General features: G+C 41.2%; 1 protein-coding gene across 1 annotated transcript; it reads right to left on the minus strand.

The window, feature by feature from the left end:
- Positions 1–3,543: 3,543 nt before the first annotated feature.
- LOC133610961 (chymotrypsin-like protease CTRL-1) lies at positions 3,544–14,995 on the minus strand. Its single transcript, XM_061967763.1, has 6 exons — positions 14,899–14,995; positions 13,039–13,056; positions 12,781–12,943; positions 9,777–10,045; positions 4,509–4,654; positions 3,544–4,395 (listed from the first exon to the last, which is right to left on the minus strand). Exons 1-6 carry the CDS (start codon positions 14,951–14,953, stop codon positions 4,099–4,101), a joined length of 948 nt encoding a protein of 315 aa, XP_061823747.1. The 5' UTR covers positions 14,954–14,995; the 3' UTR covers positions 3,544–4,098.
- Between the last annotated feature and the right edge of the window lie 9,568 nt (positions 14,996–24,563).

The following is a 24,563-nucleotide window of genomic DNA, read 5'->3' on the forward strand; positions in this document are numbered from 1 at the left end:
CTTTTAAAAAGGGAGGTTTGTGTCTGTTATCAATTGCACAAGCAGTCTTAATAGATCACACGCAACAGGCCCACTAATAGTACAAGCGTTTTTATAGTTTGCACACACTGTCTAGCATGTGTTATTTACATCTTAATAGATCAGGCCCTTAGTGTCTTTCTGACTTTGAATAAAAATCAGGGGCCGTATTTATCAAGCGTCTTAGAATTACTCCTAAGAAGTCTGCTAAGAGTTGACTTATGAGTAAAGAAATTCTTCGCTGAAAGCTGCACTTAAAAGTTAGTTATCAAGCGTCTTACTCACACTTTCAGCGAAGTGTAGGACTGAATCTTAAGTGTCACACTCAGAGCTGAATTACGACATTACTATGTGCCGTAAACGGAATTTTAGGTGACGTCATTTCTGTGTCCATAGAAATGACCAATCACAGAAGGGAATCCCTTGTCTAAGAATAAAGAAATATCTTAGAAATATTGAAGTGGACAATGGGAGTGTATATTTTGACAATAAACTACAAAATAATACAAAACAAACAAACAATATTGGCAATGAATAAAAAATAAATGTTTCCTTTTCTTTCCAATTCATTTTCCCAGTGGCGAGATATCGAAGCATTTGTGATGACCTTTAGTTCTGCTTGTAAAAGCTCTGCTGCGTGATGTTGCTGATGAGATGACGCCCCTTATTATTAAATCTGTGACAAAAATAATACCCGCTCTGTCTAAACGATACCGTTTGATCAGCTGCTCGTCATCAAACAAAGCCAGGACATCCTTCCGCTCCCTGAACGTTCGCGCACGTCTCTCTCGCCTCAGTGCCATCCCCCGCTGGCAACTCCAACCACTTAGGACACCTCTGAAGGTCTCTTAAATATCGTGGAGAGTAGGAGTGATTCTTAGACTTAAGAAAGTTGATAAATAACTTTTAGTCTTAAGTTTGAGGGTAGGACTAAATTTCGCAAATTCTCAAGACTTAAGTGTAAAATGGCACTCTAAGACGCTTGATAAATACGGCCCCAGGTCTTGCAAAAGACTGATCGTTTTATATCCAGGTTAATACGGCAGTTTAGTTGTAAACTATTGATTACGCTCTATCAAGTTTACACTATATAGGCCTATTATGTGTAGGCATGATGCTCGAAACCGGTTTTCCCAGTTGTTCGATTAGAAAAGAACCGAGTCCTCGGACTCGAATCCCTTTTTGAGAACCGGTACTCATTATCGAGACCACTATAGTAAAGAAAAAGAGCTGGTTCTTTATTCAAATCCCTGGGAACAAATCCCGTCCTGACAAGAAATGCCCCGTGGGACATTACAAGAAATGACGTCACGTAGCTCAGTCATTAGGCGCAGATAGGGAAAGCAGGAAAAAAATGGCCCGGATTAAGCGCTCCAAGGCATGGTTTCATTTCACCAAAAAAAACGAGGAAGCGGCAATATGCAATTATTGCCAGGCTTCGCTGTCGTGCAAGGGGGGGAGCACAACAAGCATGTTGAAACCTGTTCAGGCTGCGCATAACCTGAAAGTTCGAGAACCGTGTCGTGTCTTCGACACATGGAGAAGCAGCGGCAGAGACGACGACGACGAACGCCCCTCTTCTTCTGCCAGCTGCCCAAATCCCAGGTACAGTGGCGGTGATGCCGGTGAGTAACTAACTTTAACTGTTGCCGGTTAATTTCCATATCTGCTCACTTGTAGTAACGTTATGTCAACTAGGACTGCAGTAATGTCAGCTAGACTAACGTTACCTAAGCATAGTCAGTGGCTAACGGTGACGTTAAAGGCCTACTGAAACCCACTACTACCGACCACGCAGTCTGATAGTTTATATATCAATGATGAAATCTTAACATTGCAACACATGCCAATACAGCCGGGTTAGCTTACTAAAGTGCAATTTTAAATTTTGCGCGAAATATCCTGCTGAAAACGTCTCGGTATGATGACGCCTGCGCGTGACGTCACGGATTGTAGAGGACATTTTGGGACAGCATGGTGGCCAGCGTCTGTTTTCATCGCAAAATTCCACAGTATTCTGGACATCTGTGTTGGTGAATCTTTTGCAATTTGTTCAATGAACAATGGAGACAGCAAAGAAGAAAGCTGTAGGTGGGAAGCGGTGTATTGCGGCAGATGTTGTGTCGGATAACGCACCCCCGCCGTAGAATGCACCCCCTGACTGTTGTGCCGGATAACACAGCCGGTGTTTCATTGTTTACATTCCCGAAAGATAACAGTCAAGCTTTACCATTGACCTGTGGAGAACTGGGACAACAGAGACTCTTACCAGGAGGACTTTGAGTTGGATGCGCAGTTGCGGTACCGTGAGTACGCATGCAGCTGCGGCTTCCAAACATTTGATCGCTTGCCCGTACGTGCGTGCCGCTATGTGCATGTCACGTACGTAACTTTGGGGACTTTGGGGAAATATATGTGCTGTATGAACTTTGGGGAGGTGAACGGTACTTTGGGCTGTGGGATTGAGTGTGTTGTGCAGGTGTTTGAGTTGTATTGGCGGGTTATATGGACGGGAGGGGGGAGGTGTTTGTTATGCGGGATTAATTTGTGGCATATTAAATATAAGCCTGGTTGTGTTGTGGCTAATAGAGTATATATATGTCTTGTGTTTATTTACTGTTTTAGTCATTCCCAGCTGGATATCAGGTCCCACCCGCCTCTCACAGCATCTTCCCTATCTGAATCGCTCCCACTGCCCTCGAGTCCTTCACTCTCACTTTCCTCATCCACAAATCTTTCATCCTTGCTCAAATTAATGGGGAAATCGTCACTTTCTCGGTCCGAATCGCTCTCGCTGCTGGTGGCCATGATTGTAAATAATGTGCGGATGTGAGGAGCTCCACAACCTGTGACGTCACGCGCACATCGTCTGCTACTTCCGGTAGAAGCAAGGCTTTTCTATCAGCGACCGAAAGTTGCGAACTTTATCGTCGATGTTCTCTACTAAATCCTTTCAGCAAAAAATATGGCAATATCGCGAAATGATCAAGTATGACACATAGAATGGACCTGCTATCCCCGTTTAAATGAGAAAATCGCATTTCAGTAGGCCTTTAACGTGAGCCTTTTTGTATGTGTCTGATAACGTTACTGTATATATTTGTTTTTCTGAAAAATACCACTTAATATACTTTCGGTAATACTTTTATTTTATTTTTTAGGGGGAGTAACAGTCAATATTTATTCATTTATTAGATTTTATTTTTTTCATATATAATAAAAGTGAGCTTTTGTTAAACCAAATATTGTGTGTTTTTTTCCATATACTACAACCTATCTGGATTTGATAAGAGAATCGATAAGGAAACGGTTCGATAAGAGGATTCGATAATAGGCTCGAACTCGATAATTTCTTATCAAACATCATCCCTAATTATGTGTAATTTTTTTTATCAATTGGATGCCAAGATTGACCCAGAATAAAGAAAACTATTTTAAATCAAATATATTTTTATTATAATTAAACCAAAACAAACACAATCAAGTTTGTAAGGATGTCTTTGTGGACACACAACAGAAGTCAATAAGTCAAGATAAATAACTGTTTATTCGAGTTGTTGAGGCCAAAACATTGAGGTAGTCCTGCCTGAATTGACTAATAGTCCATGGATGTTAACATTCATCATAGTCACTGTATTCTCAGGGCCGTTAATCGATGGCAGCTGGACTGTTCAGTTTGTCTTAGAAATCCTACTAACACATACGAGCTATGACGCGCTAGTCGAGAAGCCAATCCTGTCATTTCAGTGTGTAGTATTTTAAGTGAAACGGAAATAAAAAACTGAAGGGATTGCTTAAAAACCTGCTGTGGACATGTTCACTGTTACATTATGCTCATGGTCCAGCTGTTGACTTTAATGCATGTTGGTGTGCGTGTGGCATGTGGACGGAATAATTGCAGGTAAAGTACAGAGCAAAAATAATTAAAAGTTCACAAAGTGCTTCAAATAAAAAAATCTATCATTTTGATGTACAGTATTCAACTTTTTTGCCATATGATCAAGTGCTAAATTGTGGAGGGGAAAGGAGCAATAGGCTGCATGTGTTGTGCAGTGCAGTATCAAAACAAGTTGCCGTTGGTTACAGTGCCTGAACAAACAGCAGGAGGAGCAAGAGACTAAGGCCTGAAAGACTTGCTTTGGTTGCAGAGTTGTCTTCGCACACAAAGTTGCTGTCTGTGTCGTTACCAGTCTGGGTGTGGGTCACAAAGTTAATGTTTGCCCCTGACACTTGCGCTGTGATCCAGCTCTGAAAATACGGCACACGGGCAAAGACTTCCGGGAATCCTTTGTTGGCGCAGGGTACGCCAAAACTGGCAATGCCTGCCTGGATCCATCTTGAGCCTTGTTTACATTGCAAAGGTCCACCAGAATCCCCCTGAAAACAAAGAAATAGGCAGACAAAGGTTCGATTAGGGTGTAAATATGTGAATAAAAATACAGTTTACCTACACATCTATTTTATGCAAATGCAATAAGGCACTGACTGACCTGGCATATTCCTCTGCCCTCCTCCCCGGCACACAGCATGTTGCTGGTAATGCTATGTGGCACCAAGTTGTAGTTGCAGGCACATTGCTTGTTTCCAACCACTGGAATCTCAACTTCTTGCAGCATGTCATACCCTACATTTGGCTCTGCAGGACAGGAAACTCACTGTTACATTGGTAAAAATGCCACATAAAATCACTGCACACTAAACCCAATCAACTCAATGTTCCATATGAGTTGGGAAATTGTGTTAGATGTAAATATAAACGAAATACAATGATTTGCAAATCATTGTATTCCGTTTATATTTACTAATTTGATTTTAATTTTAATTTTAATGAGCTTTTACCGTCACTTTGGTGCATTTCCCTATCAGTAATAGAATTATCACAAATGTTTGTGCACAGTTTCTCATTTCTTCCAACAAATTACCAATGACTTTGGACATGCATCAGTTACTTTCATACAATTTTGTTGCAGTTTTATCATTTGCTGATGTCATGTCAGTCAAAATAAACTACACATTAACGCTAAATAGTCACTCCCCTGTAAAGTACCTTCAAAAAATGTTGAGTAAGTTGTCAAAATCTGTCAAGCAAATTATATACATTTCTTCAGAATTCGTTTTTTCTGAAAATATCTTCTAAAACAAACATGAAATGAGTTTCAATTTGGGAAAAAAAAGTAGAAGGCGTGGAAGAAATCGCATTGGACAGAAATCAATCGTAGATGTCCCAGGCCAAAAAGGAGTGAATGATACAATGCATATCACTCGTTGTGCGTAGAGGCAGCATGTAAAATGTCAAGTCATTAATGTAATGAAATTTTGCCGCAAAAGTATTCCTAACCCATTCCTGCGCCGCAACTGATGAGAACATAATGGCAAATTTCCCCAAAAATTCTCATCATCCCTTGTTCCGGGCAGAAAGTTTTTTTAAATTTGGGCCCTTATAGCTGGATTACATATGACATCACATCCGGCTCACGTCTGGCTCATTAAATTTGCGTGGTGGTCAAGCCAGCGTCTGTTCTTAAAGGGTATTAAGCCCTTGTGGAGGGGGGCGTGGCCTGTGGGCCTGCCGTGGAACGGGGTGTGTCAGGACCGGCCTCGAAGACAGCGACAGGTGCGTAGATGGCACAGGTGGGCCTTGTTAGCTAATCACCTGTCGCCTTTATTAGGAGAAGCCGTGATGAAACGAGTAGTTGTAGTTGGTAGTGATGCTAAGAGACACTGTGCTGAAAAGCAAAAGACTTTGCACCATTGAATTAGAAAAGACAGTGTGCTGAAAAGCAAGAGACTTTGGACCATTGGATAAAAATAAAACAGTGTTATATGTCTAGCATTAAAAGATTAGAATTGGTACAAAATGCGGCTGCTAGACTTTTGACAAGAACAAGAAAGTTTGATCATATTACGCCTATACTGGCTCACCTGCACTGGCTTCCTGTGCACTTAAGATGTGACTTTAAGGTTTTACTACTTACGTATAAAATACTACACGGTCTAGCTCCAGCCTATCTTGTCGATTGTATTGTACCATATGTCCCGGCAAGAAATCTGCGTTCAAAGAACTCCGGCTTATTAGTGATTCCCAGAGCCCAAAAAAAGTCTGCGGGCTATAGAGCGTTTTCTATTCGGGCTCCAGTACTATGGAATGCCCTCCCGGTAACAATTAGAGATGCTACCTCAGTAGAAGCATTTAAGTCCCATCTTAAAACTCATTTGTATACTCTAGCCTTTAAATAGACCCCCTTATTAGACCAGTTGATCTGCCATTTCTTTTCTTTTCTCCTCTGCTCCCCTCTCCCTTTTGGAGGGGGGGGCACAGGTCCGGTGGCCATGGATGAAGTGCTGGCTGTCCAGAGTCGGGACCCGGGGTGGACCGCTCGCCTGTGCATCGGTTGGGAACATCTCTGCGCTGCTGACTCGTCTCCGCTCGGGATGGTGTCCTGCTGGCCCCACTATGGACTGGACTCTTACTATTATGTTGGATCCACTATGGACTGGACTCTCACAATATTATGTCAGGCCCACTCGACATCCATTGCATTCGGTCTCCCCTAGAGGGGGGGGGGGGTTACCCACATATGCGGTCCTCTCCAAGGTTTCTCATAGTCATTCACATTGACGTCCCACTGGGGTGAGTTTTTCCTTGCCCATATGCGGGCTCTGTACCGAGGATGTCGTTGTGGCTTGTGCAGCCCTTTGAGACACTTGTGATTTAGGGCTATATAAATAAACATTGATTGATATCCTGAATTCCTGGCAGTCTGTGGTGGTCTGAAGAACCCACTAGAGGGCAACCTCTACAGCCCAACCCAATGACGACAAAAAGCCTTTTGCCAAAGCAGACTGGCACGGTAGTATCACAGATATCCTTGAAAGGCGGCGGAGTCCTCCACCCTATATTCCGCATCAACTGCAGTGTCTTTGTGTCCGGAAAAGCGTCCGCATTTAATCCCGGCACCTCCGTGTAGTTACCAAGTTCCCGTCGTGAAGGTTCGGGAGGAAAATGTGACTGGCAGATTATGGCGGTGTTACCATGGATCTTGCGGTGAAAATACGGAAGCTGTCGTTCTTTACAACACGAAAGGCGTTTTGAATAGGGACGAGTGCCAATACGGTACATTTTTGCTGTTCCTCCCGGGCACCGATTCATGTAAAATCCAACGGTGCAATCTTACGGTACCTTGGTTGCGTGTGACATTACCCCTGGTTGTTGACTTACTCTCTTTGCACTTCGGCACTTGGTGATCACTCCATCGTTTCTTTACGACATGTCCAAAAAGGAAAAGGAAGATGCAATACTTATTCAATCCTACCCTTTTTCCTCTTCATATAAATTACTAACGCATGTTCACTCCCTGTACTCAGACTGTACAAACTTCAAACATTTCTCAGATTTCAAATCAATGCAGTCTAAATACAACAGTTTTTCTCCACCAATAGGAAAGTCATTGATGATGAGATGAATAACATCACCTTTTCATTCAGTTCAAGACATTTACCACTATTCTTCTTCCTTGTGCTTTTTAAACAATTGTAGTTTGAACAGCAGCACTGAGAGCAGACTCAGCCAAACTAATGTTGCCATTTTCAATGCCCTCAAAGAAATTGACTCAAAAACGTAAAAAAAAAAAAGTAAGGCTCCACTTTTCAAAAAATCTGCCAGCTTGGCGTTGCTATTGACATGCTACTGATTTGCATTAGCGATTTTACATGGCAATATCAACACCTCCATATTTGTTGGTGAAGATGACTAAGTTGCACGTTACAGTCAAACAGCTGGTGCGGAGTAAGGACTTTACTTACAGTATTAACACTTTTAAGGGCGCAACAAAAGACTAGACAGCAAATAATGAACTGACTAGCCAGCACGCTACAAACTATACACAACTGTAATTGAGACTCAGAGATGTGATGATAAAACAAGATATAACAACTGGACTGCAGTGAACATAATCGGCTCATTTTTAAATGTTACCATAAACAATGAGATTTTTATTATCAAAAACAATTCATATTTATTAACACACACAAAAACACCCCAAAAGTACCAGCGAGAACAGGTATCGAGTCCCAAGTGCCGGGCATCGTATCGTTTCACATGTGAACGGGAGCCTCTCCTTGTTTTAAAAAAATGTTTTCGAACCACCGAGACCGCCACTTGAGCATGTTTAGGTTTTTTTTGCGAGGTCGCAGAGTTTCACACGGCTCATGGCGGATGACTGACAGGCGGTTTGTGTTCTGTGTTATCATGGTCTCAAATTCTAGAATCGCCATCTAAACGCACCTTTGGTGATGTCTTGAGCATTTTCGGGTAGTGTCACCAAGATCTGACATTTTTAGACTTTTCACCTTGATTACTGATACTTTTGTTGATATGAGTACCAGTACTTGCTCTTGAGGAATGTTCCATCCATTATATCATACTTGCCAACCCTCCCGGATTTTCCGGGAGACTCCCGAAATTCAGCGCCTCTCCCGAAAACCTCCCGGGACAAATTTTCTCCCGAAATTCAGGCGGACCTGAGTGACGTGTCGACAGCCTGTTTTCACGTCCGCTTTCCCACAATATAAACAACGTGCCTGCCCAATCACGTTATAACTGTTGAATGATCGAGGGCGAGTTCTTGGTTTCTTATGTGGGTTTATTGTTAGGCAGTTTCATTAACGTCCTCCCAGCGCGGCAACAACACACAACAACAGCAGTCACGTTTTTGTCTACCGTAAAGCAGTTCGTCTGCCGTAAACAGCAATGTTGTGACACTCTTAAACAGGACAATACTGCCATCTACTGTACATGCATGTGACAATAGCATCTAGGGCTTTTAGAGAGTGCAGTGCACAATCAATCAATCAATCAATCAATGTTTATTTATATAGCCCTAAATCACAAGTGTCTCAAAGGGCTGCACAAGCCACAACGACATCCTCGGTACAAAGCCCACATAAGGGCAAGGAAAAACTCACCCCAGTGGGACGTCGACGACAACTGCGCACACAACAAGGAGAAGAAGCAGAATGCATCATCAGAGAGGGTGTTCAGCATGGTTAGAAAAATAGTGACGGAGAATAGAACAAGGATAGACAATTCAACCCTTAACTCATCAATGAGTAGATGAGTGTTATGTGTGTGTATATGTGTAAATAAATGAACACTGAAATTCAAGTATTTCTCTTATTTATATATATATATATATATATATATATATATATCAATCCATCCATTTTCTACCGCTTATTCCCTTTGGGGTCGCGGGTGTATGTATGTATATATATATATATATATATATATATATATATATATATATATATTATAAAATAAATATATATATAGCTAGAATTCACTGAAAGTCAAGTATTTCTTAGATATATATATATATATATATATATGTATATATATATATATGGAATACTTGACTTGGTGAATTCTAGCTGTAAATATACTCCTCCCCTCTTAACCACGCCCCCCACCTCCCGAAATCAGAGGTCTCAAGGTTGGCAAGTATGCATTATATACAATTTTTTTGCAGGTTATCGACAAGGTTGAGCAGTTTGTACCAGTTGTTTTGAGAAATGCACCAAAGCGACTGAGAAAAACAGCAATCGAGCTAGCTTTGTGTTAATCTTCAAACAAAGGTGAGGTACACAATTGTGGGATTTCTGAGACTTACATTTTTTTTTTTTTTATTGCATAATGTGGAACCTGTCATATGTTAGAAAATGATAGACGGACAGAAAGGTAAAAGATAAAAGATACTCACGATCACTCCCCAGCCTGCCCCAGCCTGTGCCCCAGCACTTTGTGGCACTGTGGAACTGACTGGTGTTGCTCGCCATACAGACAGGTTGGATGTAGTTAGTGTAAGTGATGGGACTACTCAGCCTGAAGAGGGCAATGTCATTTTCAAAGGTACTGTTGTTGTAGTCAGGATGAACGATGACCTGAGCCACTGTGCGTGAGACCTCATTAGGGTTTAGACCACTCTGAGTCAGCCTTCCAAAGTACAGTTTCCATGGAACAACTCCAGCACTACAATTTTTTAAAAAGAGAGCGTTAGAGGATAGCAGTGATACTTGTCCTAAAAGCGCCACAAAGACATTTAAACTCGATCCACCAAGTAGTGAAAGTGATGGCTTCACCCACCTTTTGGCAAAGTGCCATCCCATTCCTAACCCATAGGGTTCAATATGATGTCTGTCCACCTTTTGCAGCTATTACAGCTTCAACTCTTCTGGGAAGGTTGTCCACAAGGTTGCGGAGTGTGTTTATAGTAATTTTCGACTATTCTTCCAAAAACACAACGAGAAGGCCTGGCTCTCAGTCTCCATTCTAATTCATCCCAAAGGTGTTCTATCGGGTTCAGGTCAGGACTCTGTGCAGGCCAGTCAAGTTCACCCACACCAGACTCTGTCATCTATGTCTTTATGGACCTTGCTTTGTGCACTGGTGCACAGTCATGTTGGAAGAAGAAGGGGCCTGCTCCAAACTGTTCCCACAAGGTTGGGAGCATGGAATTGTCCAAAATGTTTTGGTATCCTGGAGCATTCAAAGTTCCTTTTACTGGAACTAAGGGGCCAGGCCCAACTCCTAAAAAACAACCCCACACCATAATTCATCCTCCACCAAATTTCACACTCCTACCACTTCGTGGCCGAATTGCTGTTGTTCCCAAACTCTTCCATTTTCTTATAATAAAGCCGACAGTTGACTTTGGAATATTTAGGAGCGAAGAAATTTCACGACTGGATTTGTTGCACAGGTGGCATCCTACGACAGTTCCACGCTGGAAATCACAAGTGTTTGAAGAAACAGTCTCCATGCCTAAGTGCTTGATTCTATGCACCTGTGGCCAAGTGATTAGGACACCTGATTTTGATCATGTGGATGGGTGGCCAAATACTTTTGGCAATAGTGTATTCAAATAATTCAAATAATTAACTCAATTATTTAAAATTAAATCAATTTAACAAACACAGATAATTAAATTAAGTTACAATAGCCTGGTCATGTGACCGCCGCTGAAACATAAAGTTTCACACTCATAAACATAAAGTTTCAACGGCAAAACAACAACAAGCTTAAGCGTACATGAAGTTAACGTCAAATTTGAGGAAGCACGTCGCGGTAAGTAACGTTAGTAGACATTTTGGCTGTCACTTAACATTGATTGCTCCAAAGCCACGTGCAGCCCACAGCTATCAGTTTATGGTTTGCGTAAAAGCTAACTTGTTATTTTCCATTGTAATCTCTGCTTACTGAGCCTATGGTGCTGTTAAGTTATTGTGGCTCAATTTGCCTTTATTTTTTTATGTTAATGTGTTATTATTTAATATATATTATTGTTTTAGTTGCTTAAGAGAGATTCCTGGCTCTGAATTTGCTCATTGCTATTTTTATGCTTTTGTGCATTATTTGTTGCCGTCATCATTAAACGAACAGGTTACTCATCAATTACTCAGTACTTGAGTAGTTTTTTTACAACATACTTTCTACTTTTACTCAAGTAAATATTTGGGTGACTACTCCTTACTTTTACTTGAGTAATACATCTCTAAAGTAACAGTACTCTTACTTGAGTACAATTTCTGGCTACTCTACCCACCTCTGTAATTAATGTTGTTATTTTTTTTATTGTGGTAGATTTTAGCATGATTTCCAGTCCCTTAGATCAGTGTTTTTAACCTTTTTTGAGCCAAGGCACATTTTTTTGTGTTAAAAAAATCCAGAGGCACACCACCAGCAGAAACCGTTAAAAACAAAACTCAGTTGACAGTAAAGAGTCGTTGTCGCAATTGTTGGATATGACTTTAAACCATAACCAACCATGCATCATTATAGCTCTTGTCTCAAAGTAGGTGTACTGTAACCAGCTGCCACATCACACTGTGACTTATTTTGAGTTTTTTGCTGTTTTCCTCTGTGTAGTGTTTTAGTTCTTGTCTTGCGCCCCTATTTTGATGGCTTTTTCTTTTTTTTTCCTGTAGCAGTTTCATGTCTTCCTTTTGAGCGATATTTCCCGCATCTACTTTGTTTTAGGAATCAAGAATATTTCAGTTGTTTTTAATCCTTCTTTGTGGGGACTTTGTTGATAGTCATTGTGGACGCCGTCTTTGCTTCACAGCAAGTCTTTGCTGTCCTCCAGCATTCTGTTTACTTTGTAGCTAGTTCAGTTTTAGTCTCGTTCTGCATAGCCTTCCCTAAGCTTCAATGCCTTTTCTTAGGGGCACTCACCTTTTTGTTTATATTTGGTTTAAGCATTAGACACCTTTTTACCTGCACGCTGCCTCCCGCTGTTTCCGACATCTACAAAGCAATTAGCTACTGCTGCCACCTACTGATATGGAAGAGTATTACACGGTTACTCTGCCGAACTCGAAACAGCACAGACACTCAACAACAACACATAATTGGCAGACTATAATTACTGGTTTGCAAAAAATATTTTTAACCCAAATAGGTGAAATAAGATAATCTCCCACGGCACACCAGACTGTATCTCACGGCGGCACAGTGGTTGAAAAACACTGCCTTAGATAACGGTAATGGTGACAGCTATAGAAGCTGTGTCTGTAATCATCATTATATAAAATAATAATGATCCACAGGATCTGTTATGTGCGCCAACATATAATGATTAGGTTTGGCCCATGCCACAATCTCTCAATAAGTAAATCCAGGATTAGTAATTAAAAAGATATCATTAGTCATTTTATTGCAGTAAGTGGGTTGGTCATTTGTACTGTGAACCCATTAGGTCCTCTTACCTTATAATGCAGTGGGCTGCCGAGAGCACCCAGTCCCTGCTGATCACGGTCCCGCCGCAAATGTGCGACCCTATGTAGTGAACGCTGACTTGCCAAGGCCACGAGCCCGCCGAGGCATTCACACCCCCGACTATCCTCGTGTTGGACGCCGCCATTCCACAGTCTGCGTGAACGCAAAAGGCGTCGGTGAATACAGGTCAAAGGCTCTAGTATCCACATAAAGGTATCTAAATCAGTGTAAAATAGAGCCGCGCTTACCCTGAGCTTTTGAGCCACCTGTAGGAAACATGATAAAAACAATTATTTAATTAGACCTGTGAAAAATATGTATTAATTACTATTTTTAATGTAGCAAGCCATTGAGTGTCTAGAAAAGTGCTATATAAATCTAATCCATCATTTATTACTATTATTATTAAAACATGTTTTTAAATGCACTGTACATTAACTGGTTGTCTTTTTTTTTAACTTAACACGAGCATACAATGCTCTCTACCGACAAACAGGACTCCTCAACTACACTATACTTAGAGAGCCATCTCTCATGACACACACCTGTGACTTATTGTTTTGGTGGTTTAAAAATAATCACCCAAACAATAAGTCACAATTATCAAAATTGTGAATAACCGTAAACCCATGGCCTCTATTGATTGGAACAGAATTGATGTAAAAAGAATAAAAAAAAGGTTATTAAGATTTGACATACATTGAAGTATATCGGCAATCGCTATTTCAAACAGGTAAATTCTCAAAGAAATTGAAAAAAAGCAACAACAAAAAAAAAAGGAAATTACCAATGCAATAGATCATAACAAAATGGTTTGACACAATTAATCATAATGTATTAATTAACGAATACGGTATGGCATCAGAGGGTTACAAATTAAAGCGATGACAAAAACAGACAATCGTTGGTGATCAAAGGGCACAAAACTGGAAACAGGTGACAAAATGAGCGCACAAAACAAGAAAACAAAAATAATTTTGATAACAGTCCACATTGTCAAGCGGAGTGTGATCTTCGCATTTGACCTAACTTCATTGACGTGTTCAACTACACAGGGAAAATCTGTACTTAGTCGTGACCATGTTCGAATCCGATTACTTAGTACATCCTGGCAAGATGTCTAAATACCATTCAAGGTCATTTATTGTCATTCTCACTTAAAAACATGATGAATGAAATCAAATTCTTATGTTTCGGTGAACAGCAGATATGAAAAGACAATGAACAATAATATTAAATAGCTACAGGGGCGGCGTGGCGCAGTGGAAGAATGGCCGTGCGCGACCCGAGGGTCCCTGGTTCAATCCCCACCTAGTACCAACTTCGTCATGTCCGTTGTGTCCTGAGCAAGACACTTCACCCTTGCTCCTGATGGCTGCTGGTTAGCGCCTTGCATGGCAGCTCCCTCCATCAGTGTGTGAATGTGTGTGTGAATGGGTAAATGTGGAAGTAGTGTCAAAGCGCTTTGCGTACCTTGAAGGTAGAAAAGCACTATACAAGTACAACCCATTTATCATTTATTTACATTATATACACAATGAAATACTATAAAACACATTAAAACAGCACAAAACACAACAAATAAGATTGCCAGCAAGTGTCTACTGTTCATGCACTGTAAATCAGTGGTCCCCAACCTTTTTGTAGCTGCGGACCGGTCAATGCTTGAAATTTGTCCCACAGAGTGGTGTTATGGAATTTTTTCTTTTTTTTTTCTTTTTTGTCATAAAGAAATACAATTATGTGTGCTTACGGACTGTATCCCTGCAGACTGTATTGATCTACATTGATATATAATGTATATATTGTGTTTTTTATGTTGATTTAATGAAAAGAAAAACAATTAAAAACTATTTATTTATTTTTATTTTTATTTTTTTAATTTCTTGTGCGGCCCGGTACTAATCGGTCCACAGACCGGTACCAGGCCGCAGCCCGGTGGTTGGGGACCACTGCTGTAAATGGCATCATGTTCTGATTTTATATATGCAAAATGAAGAAACACTTGAACAGGTAAGTGGAAAGCAAAGCATATGGCATGGCGTCTCAACAAGCTACAAAAACATACACAACTCCGCATTTCAGTCGAATTTTGTGTAAAAACCCACCTTGAATTGAGAGTAGTGTGCCTATAAGGAGAGGCCATGTTGTCCACAGAATCATGTTGCTGGTGCACAGAAAGACACGTGGTGGTTTTCCTTTCACCGTCCTTACGCTAGTGTTTTTATACAGTATGTAGTGGCCACTCCTTTAAAAAAAAAAAAAAAATGGTTTCTCTAATCTGATTGCGCGATGATTGCACCTCGTCATGGCCTTGATGAAGATAAAGTGCAGTTTTACAGTGTCTGGAATGGCTGTGTGTTTCTTGTGGCTTGTTTTTGTGATAACCAATTACCTAAGATGTCAGAAGCCCTATATTAGAATGTGATCTTACCGGTCTTTACAGTTGTATTTACAGTGCATGGAACAATGACTAGAAAATACAATAGCTGCAAAAGGGACTTTGTACCAACGCTTGACTTGAAATGGTTATGCAATCCGTATCATTAGGTTATTTACAATAAATTATATGTATTTGTGTTTGATAGTGCACACGTGAGCTTTTGTGTTGAATGACAGAACTCTTTTTGATATATACAGTAAAAGTTACGTAACACACATGTGCTGTTTGCTCAGGGACCAGCCTCACAATGCTTTTATGGAGGATGGAATTTTCCCAATGCACAAGGCAATTGAAATGTAACATACTAGTTAAGGCACAATCTTTTCCATATTTGGATTTTACTCAATAATTTCATCTGTAGCAAATCACTGTTGCACATCCAAAGGTTGTACCCTTTTATAATAATATTCATAAGAAAGTTTTGGACTCACTGCTTTTTAAACACGGCATATAAAATGTAACCTGTTTGACTAGAATGGCAGTAAGCTCAGAGGGAATGACTTCGGATTCATCCATTTTCTACCGCTTATCTCTTTCAGGGTCGCGGGGGGTGCTGGAGCCTATCTCAGCTACAATCGGGCGGAAGGCGGGGTACACCCTGGACAAGTCGCCCCCCCCCCCATCACAGGGCCAACACAGATAGACAGACAACATTCACACTCACATTCATTCAATAAACGTTATAGAGCCAACTCAACAAAACCTATAAAGTTAGTCATTCAGAGTGGAACATCAGAGAGATGATGTCATACAATCTGTTTATGTGTCAATAAAACATGGAAAATAAACATAACATTCTAGTTCTAGTGGACTTGGAGAAGGCATTCGACCGTGTCCCTCGGGAAGTCCTGTGGGGACGGCGTGGCGAAGTTGGTAGAGTGGCTGTGCCAGCAATCGGAGTGTTGCTGGTTACTGGTTACTGGGGTTCAATCCCCACCTTCTACCATCCTAGTCACGTCCGTTGTGTCCTTGGGCAAGACACTTCACCCTTGCTCCTGATGGCTGCTGGTTAGCGCCTTGCATGGCAGCTCCCGCCATCAGTGTGTGAATGGGTGAATGTGGTGATACTGTCAAAGCGCTTTGAGTACCTTGAAGGTAGAAAAGCGCTATACAAGTATAACCCATTTATCATTTATCCTGTGGGGAGTGCTCAGAGAGTATGGGGTATCGGACTGTCTGATTGTGGCGGTCCGCTCCTTGTGCGATCAGTGTCAGAGCTTGGTCCGCATTGCCGGCAGTAAGTCGGACACGTTTCCAGTGAGGGTTGGACTCCGCCAAGGCTGCCCTTTGTCACTGATTCTGTTCATAACTTTTATGGACAGAATTTCTAGGCGCAGTCAAGGCGTTGAGGGGATCCGGTTTGGTGGCTGGGTGAATCTCTGCTTTTTGCAGATGATGTGGTCCTGATGGCTTCATCTGGCCAGGATCTTCAGCTCTCACTGGATCGGTTCGCAGCCGAGTGTGAAGCGACTGGGATGAGAATCAGCACCTCCAAGTCCGAGTCCATGGTTCTCGCCCGGAAAAGGGTGGAGTGCCATCTCCGGGTTGGGGAGGAGATCTTGCCCCAAGTGGAGGAGTTCAAGCACCTCGGAGTCTTGTTCACGAGTGAGGGAAGACTGGATCGTGAGATCGACAGGCGGATCGGTGCAGCGTCTTCAGTAATGCGGACGCTGTATCGATCCGTTGTGGTGAATAAGGAGCTGAGCCGGAAGGCAAAGCTCTCAATTTACCGGTCGATCTACGTTCCCATCCTCACCTATGGTCATAAGCTTTGGGTTATGACCGAAAGGACAAGATCAAGGGTACAAGCGGCCGAAATGAGTTTCCTCCGCCGGGTGGCGGGGCTCTCCTTTAGAGATAGGGTGAGAAGCTCTGCCATCCAGGAGGGGCTCGAAGTAAAGCCGCTGCTCCTCCACATCGAGAGGAGCCAGATGAGGTGGTTCGGGCATCTGGTCAGGATGCCACCCGAACGCCTCCCTAGGGAGGTGTTTAGGGTACGTCCGACCGGTAGGAGGCCACGGGGAAGACCCAGGACACGTTGGGAAGACTATGTCTCCCGGCTGTCCTGGGAACGCCTCGGGATCCCCCGGGAAGAGCTGGACGAAGTGGCTGGGGAGAGGGAAGTCTGGGCTTCCCTGCTTAGGCTGCTGCCCCCGCGACCCGACCTCGGATAAGCGGAGGAAGATGGATGGATGGATGGATGGAACATTCTAGTTCTAATATCATAGTATATGCCAACATTACAGTTATGATCAAAACTTGAATCATTGAATGATCCTGAAAATGTTATGCATGAACCCTGGTATGGCCAATACTGCCCCTGTAACCACCGTACTTGGTATTAGATCGATACCAAAATTCGTCGTATTGCCCAAAATGTATGTGAAGTCTTTAAACAACACAATAATAATTGTTTATTAGTACAGTAAATTAGCAAGTAGATTAATAATAGTTTTGAGAAAACAGTACAACCGGAAATGATGCAATATGTTATCGCATACATCGGCAGCTAAAATAGAAGACTTTGTAACCTGTGATGAAACTACTAATTAACTATCATTTACATAACAAATAATATATCTTGATATATATCATTATCGCAAGAGGCTGCAATATATATCCCATTATAGATTTTAGCCCATCTCTAATCGTGATATTTATGTTATTGCTGTTTTATTTTGGCATTGTTCACTTCATAATCTTGTTACTGTTTTTACGGAGACAATTTGAACATCTGTCCTGGTTGCAAATTAGCCTTTTGGCTAATTCTAGTGTATTTGCAGTATTGTTAATTAAAGAACAGTCAAATAAATCGCTGAAAAATAAACAGATTGTAATGTTTGACAATGGCAAATGGTTCAATCAGCAAATACATTCAGTAGAGTACATTATTAGAAGTACAGTATTATCTCTTGTACATTTAGACGGCTGGCAATATACGGTAGCTGGTTAAACAGACAAAATGAATAGGTCATCCAAAGTTGACATTGTTCACAACCTACTGCTTTTATAACGTGTGCACGTGTGCGTGTGTGTGTGTGTGTGTGTGTGTGTGTGTGTGTGTGTGTGTGTGTGTGTGTGTGTGTGTGTGTGTGTGTGTGTGTGTGTGTGTGTGTGTGTGTGTGTGTGTGTGTGTGTGTGTGTGTGTGTGTGTGTACACAGGGCAAAACCTCACAAGGCTGGTTTTGGGCGTTGTACTTTCCAGTCATTCCCCAATCCCAAATCATTGCCCTTCTGTCATAAATATATTTATATACGTATCTATATATCCGTTTCCTACTGCTTGTCCATTTTTGGGGTCGCGGGGGGTCGGGCGGAAGGCGGGGTACACCCTGGACAAGTCCCCACCTCATCACAGGGCCATATATCTATATATATCTATATATATATATATATATATATATATATATGTGTGTGTGTGTGTGTGTGTGTGTGTGTGTGTGTGTGTGTGTGTGTGTGTGTGTGTGTGTGTGTGTGTGTGTGTGTGTGTGTGTGTGTAACTGAAGGCAGGGAAGAGAAGGGAGTGTCAGGTGCAGCTTCAGTGTGTAAGGAGAAATTAGACAGTCATATTATTGATCATAATAAGGAAGGAGAACAGCTGATGACTGATGATTTAATTTGATATGATAATTATGTAATCATTTGTACAGTGCGATAGGGGTGTGGGTTATGTTTTAAGTCTGTACTGTCTATACTGTACATTATTGGTGTCTGTTGTAAATGTGTTGATGTCGTGCAGTAACATCACAGGTTTGATGCAGGGAGTCAAAGTCATGGAGATACAGGAGCAAACGGACAGGTTAAAAAAAGAGTAACATATAACATACTTGCCAACCCTCCCGGATTTTCCGGGAGACTCCCGAAATTCAGCGCCTCTCCCGAAAACCTCCCGGGACAAATTTTCTCCCGAAAATCTCCCGAAATTCAGGCGGAGCTGGAGGCCACGCCCCCTCCAGCTCCATGCGGACCTGAGTCCGCTTTCCCACGATATAAACAGTGTGCCTGCCCAATCACATTATAACTGTAGAATGATCGAGGGCGAGTTCTTGGTTTCTTATGTGGGTTTATTGTTAGGCAGTTTCATTAACGTCCTCCCAGCGCGGTAACAACACACAACAGCAGCAGTCACGTTTTTTGTCTACCGTAAAGCAGTTTGTCTGCCGTAAACAGAAATGTTGTGACACTCTTAGACAGGACAATACTGCCATCTATAACATCAATAACATATACGGCTTTTAGAGAGTGCAGTGCACAACTGCGCACACAACAAGGAGACGAAGCAGAAGAACGAGGAAGATACAGCCATGGCGACGCCGACGACTAGTAAGATGAAGAAATACGCTTTGTTGCACGTTTCCTGCCTGAGTCCGGCGATTAGTTGCAAATCTTGCTTCATTGATTGCTTGCACACAGCCAATCCAACACAAAACAAACTAGTCCCCGCCCGCACTCAAGCTACCGCTCCCTCTCTTCTCTCGCCTACACACTCACTGACGTCACTCACCTCACATGCTCACCTATTAAAGGCCACACACACACACACACATACGCTACTCTCATAACAGCTTGTAAGTTCCAAGCCGCAGCTGCGATTGGACCTGGATAGCTTCCGGGAAGAAGTAGTGGACTACCAAGTGCTTGGCACTGAAGATCTTCCTCAGGAAGCAAAGATTGACCGGTTTTGGGCCATGATAGGGAGAGATGGAAGATTCCAGACTCTAATGCATTTGATGAAAGCACTTTTGTGCGTGCCACACATCAATGCATCATCAGAGAGGGTGTTCAGCATGGTTAGAAAAATAGTGACAGAGAATAGAACAAGGATGGACAATTCAACCCTTAACTCAACAATGAGTAGATGAGTGTTATGTGTGTATATGTGTAAATAAATGAACACTGAAATTCAAGTATTTCTTTTATTTATATATACATATATATATATATAATAAAATAAATATATGTATATATATAGCTAGAATTCACTGAAAGTCAAGTATTTCTTATATATATATATATATATATATATATATATATATATATATATATATATATATATATATATATATATATGAAATACTTGACTTGGTGAATTCTAGCTGTAAATATACTCCTCCTCTCTTAACCACGCCCCTAACCATGCACCCGCCCCACCCCCGACACAAAAATCAAGGACAAAACACCACTCAACCAATGGAGAAATACAGCAGCAGTAATCAAATGGTTCAACAACATCCAAGACAAACAACAGCACAACTTTATCTCCTTTGATATCGAGGAATTTTACCCTTCCATCACGCAAGACCTACTGACTCAAGCACTAGACTTCGCCTCAGACTACGACTCAATCACAGGCAACGAAAGAAACATCATCATCCACGCAAAAAACTCCATTCTCCTCCACAACAGTACACCATGGCAAAAAAAGAACAATGCAACATTTGACGTCACTATGGGAAGTTTTGACGGAGCAGAAACGTGTGAACTCGTTGGGAGTTTCCTCCTCTCCCAGCTCGCTAGCCTCAATCTGAACCTTGGTATTTACCGTGATGACGGACTGGCAGTGTGTCGCGCCTCGCCAAGGAGCAGCGAGAATACCAAGAAGCGCATATGCCACATTTTCAAAGAGAACGGCCTACGGATCACGATTGAAGCCAACAAGCAAACCGTCAACCTTCTTGACGTCACTTTCAACCTGGGAAATAACAGCTACCAACCATTCACGAAACCCAACACAACACTCCAATACGTGCACCATGACAGCAACCACCCACCCACCACCACGAAAAGAATACCTACCGGAATCAATAAAAGGCTATCGATGCTGTCATCTAGCAAAGCTGAATTTGACCAAGCAACCCCCCCGTACCAAAAAGCCCTTGATGAAAGCGGATACAATTTCACCCTCACCTATGAACCCACGCCAGGAAACCAGCCAAAAAAGAACAGAAAACGAAACGACATCATCTGGCACAACCCCCCATACAGCAAAAACGTCTCAACGAACATTGGACACAAATTCCTCAATCTGATTGACAAACACTTTCCCAAAGACAACATCCTAAGTAAAGTATTCAAAAAGAACAACATTAAATTGAGCTACGGCTGCATGAACAATATACGACAAATCATCTCAAACCACAACAAAACAATTGCAAATGAGCCGTCGACCCCCAGACAGAGCGACTCCAAAACCAACAAAGGATGTAACTGTCGAAAGAAACCTGATTGCCCTCTCAACGGGGGGTGCTTACAAACATCAGTTGTCTACCAATCTAAGGTAATACGCAAGGACATTAACACATCCGACACATATGTAGGATTAACCGAGGGAGAATTCAAAACCAGATGGAACAATCACAAGGCTTCTTTCAGGAACAAAAACCTGCGAAATACCACAGAACTCAGCAAACACATTTGGGACCTCAAAGACAATAATGTTGAATATTCAATAACATGGCAAATTCTTGCATCCAGCACACCTTACAATAGTGGTAATAAAAGATGCAACCTATGCTTGAAAGAGAAACTGTTTATTATTTACCGTCCAGACCTGTCATCCCTCAACAAGCGCAGCGAAATTGTAACAACATGCCGCCATAGACGGAAACACCTCCTAGGTAACACATGAGCCAATCACCACGCCCCTAGGCCAGCCTGTACCTACCCACTCTGTGCCCTATATAAACCATGGTATGCGAATGCTCCCATTAAAATCTCCTGATGATTGAGGGTACCCCCCCTCATGAAACAGGCCTGTAGAGATGAAATAGTCTTGTGATTTTTTCCCACGCATACATATATTGCGCTCTACTACGGTATCGAGCACTATTTTTTGGATAACCTTATTAAGACATATATATATATATATATATATATATATATATATATATATATATATATATATACTATGTGGAGTTCTCCCCGTGACTGTGTGGGTTCCCTCCGGGTACTCCGGCTTCCTCCCACCTCCAAAGACATGCACCTGGGGATAGGTTGATTGGCAACACTAAATTGGCCCTAGTGTGTGAATGTGAGTGTGAATGTTGTCTGTCTATCTGTGTTGGCCCTGCGATGAGGTGGCGACTTGTCCTGGGTGTACACCGCCTTCCACCCGAATGCAGCTGAGATAGGCTCCAGCACCCCCCGAAAGAGACAAGTGGTAGAAAATGAATGGCTGGATATACTATGTATATATATATATATATATATATATATATATATATATATATATATATATATATATATATATATATATATTTTTTTTTTTTATTTTTTTTTTTTTATATGTATATTTTTATATATATATATATATATATATATATATATATATATATATATATATATATATATATATATATATATATATATATATGTATATATAGGGACGGCGTGGTGAAGCTGGTAGAGTGGCCGTGCCTGCAATCGGAGGGTTGCTGGTTACTGGGGTTCAATCCCCACCTTCTACCATCCTAGTCACTTCCGTTGTGTCCTTGGGCTAGACACTTCACCCTTGCTCCTGATGGGTGCTGGTTAGCGCCTTGCATGGCAGCTCCCACCATCAATGGGTGAATGTGGAAATACTGTCAAAGCGCATTGAGTACCTTGAAGGTAGAAAAGCGCTATACAAGTATAACCCATTTATCATTTATTATTTATATATACTATGTGTTTGTATGTATGTATGTATATGTATATATATATATATATATATATATATATATATATATATATATATATATATATATATATATATATATTCCTCACGCATTAATTGACTGAAAGAGCGCACACTTTGCCGATGATGTCACGTTATCGATGGGAAAATGCATTTTTAGACAATATGATTTGCCTGAGCGGCTGTGAGACACCGTGAGTAACAATCCATCCATCCATTCATTTTCTACCGCTTATTCCCTTCCGGGTCGCGGGGGGCGCTGGAGCCTATCTCAGCTACAATCGGGCGGAAGGCAGGGTACACCCTGGACAAGTCGCCACCTCATCGCAGGGCCAACACAGATAGACAGACAACATTCACACTCACATTCACACACTAGGGCCAATTTAGTGTTGCCAATCAACCTATCCCCAGGTGCAACAAGCGGTAGAAAATTTATTAGAAAGGACAGATTTTTAAAATAATAATAACAACAACAACAACAAAAAATAATAATAATATATATATATATATATATATATATACAGTATATATATATATATATTATTTTTAATTTTTTTCAACTTGGGACTTCCCGTGGGCTGGATTTTGGACGCTGGCGGGTCCGTATCCAGCCCCCGGGCTGTAATTTGGGGACCCCTGATGCAGACCATCATAATATTTACTTTGCTTACATTTTGTCAGTAAAGAAAAAAAAGGACAATGTTGACATTGACTAAATCCCACAATTTATAAGTGATTTCTGTATATAAATTAAGAAATAACTCACTGGTGATGATCAAGGAATGAACTATTTTGCCTAGTGTTGTTGCAATTTCAATAATACTTTTTTGTTTTTTTAACAATACTTACATTTTTTAACAGTGTCTTTGATATTTTTTACTGGAAGAGGCGTATCACACACATTTAGCATTACTAATTGTATTACAACATTTACAAAGCTGTCCGTGTCATTTGTTGAACACTCAAATTGGTGCATCATCGCACCTTTCATTTGCTTTAATGTTGTCGCTCGATATTGTTTTGATTGAGATAGGCTCCAGCGACCCCCCGCGACCCCGAAAGGGACAAGCGGTAGAAAATGAATGGATGGATTGATTTTTTTTATGGTCAACAATGCGTTGCCAAGAAACTTTTAGTGAGTTGTGTGTTATTTGATCTCTCGGGGCGTGTCAAAAAGTATTTATTTAGTCATATGGCACACGCTAACCTTTGAACGTGTGGCCAAGGGCGTAGGAATGACTAAAAAAAAGGTGAGGCCCTTCTTTGGAAATATGACAGATAACTATAACCTATAACAAAACATGATAAAACAGTGTATTATTGTGCATAATGTCGATAGTCGATTATGATTAGTTGTTGTCATTAACGTCACACTGGCATTCGTCTACTCTTAAAAAAATACATGACATTTTATAACAGAAACTGTCCATTGAGACAAGTTACTAAAAAGAAAAGAAAGCAAGAATAACCTCGGATGACAAAAATATTACAGAATGATTGCAACACGAAAAACATTTGACCTAAAATGCATCGAATTAAGTACCAATGAAGCAGATCTGAAATATAAAACGGACAAAAAATCAATTAACAGTGATTTTACGAGAAAGTAAGAAGAATATTATGATCAAGCATGAGTTAAAAAATGTTACAGC

Source organism: Nerophis lumbriciformis, linkage group LG11 (genome assembly GCF_033978685.3).
Source record: "Nerophis lumbriciformis linkage group LG11, RoL_Nlum_v2.1, whole genome shotgun sequence".
Taxonomy (NCBI): domain Eukaryota; kingdom Metazoa; phylum Chordata; class Actinopteri; order Syngnathiformes; family Syngnathidae; genus Nerophis; species Nerophis lumbriciformis.

Bases quoted from the DNA above. Each gene is read 5' to 3' on its own strand.
- LOC133610961 (XM_061967763.1), bottom strand. From the start codon at position 14,953: ATGATTCTGTGGACAACATGGCCTCTCCTTATAGGCACACTACTCTCA. The intron at 4,655-9,776 runs GTGAGTATCTTT...CCTGTCCTGCAG, and splicing joins GGGCAGGCTGGGGAGTGATC to AGCCAAATGTAGGGTATGAC. The intron at 4,396-4,508 runs GTCAGTCAGTGC...CTTTGTTTTCAG, and splicing joins AGGGCAGAGGAATATGCCAG to GGGGATTCTGGTGGACCTTT.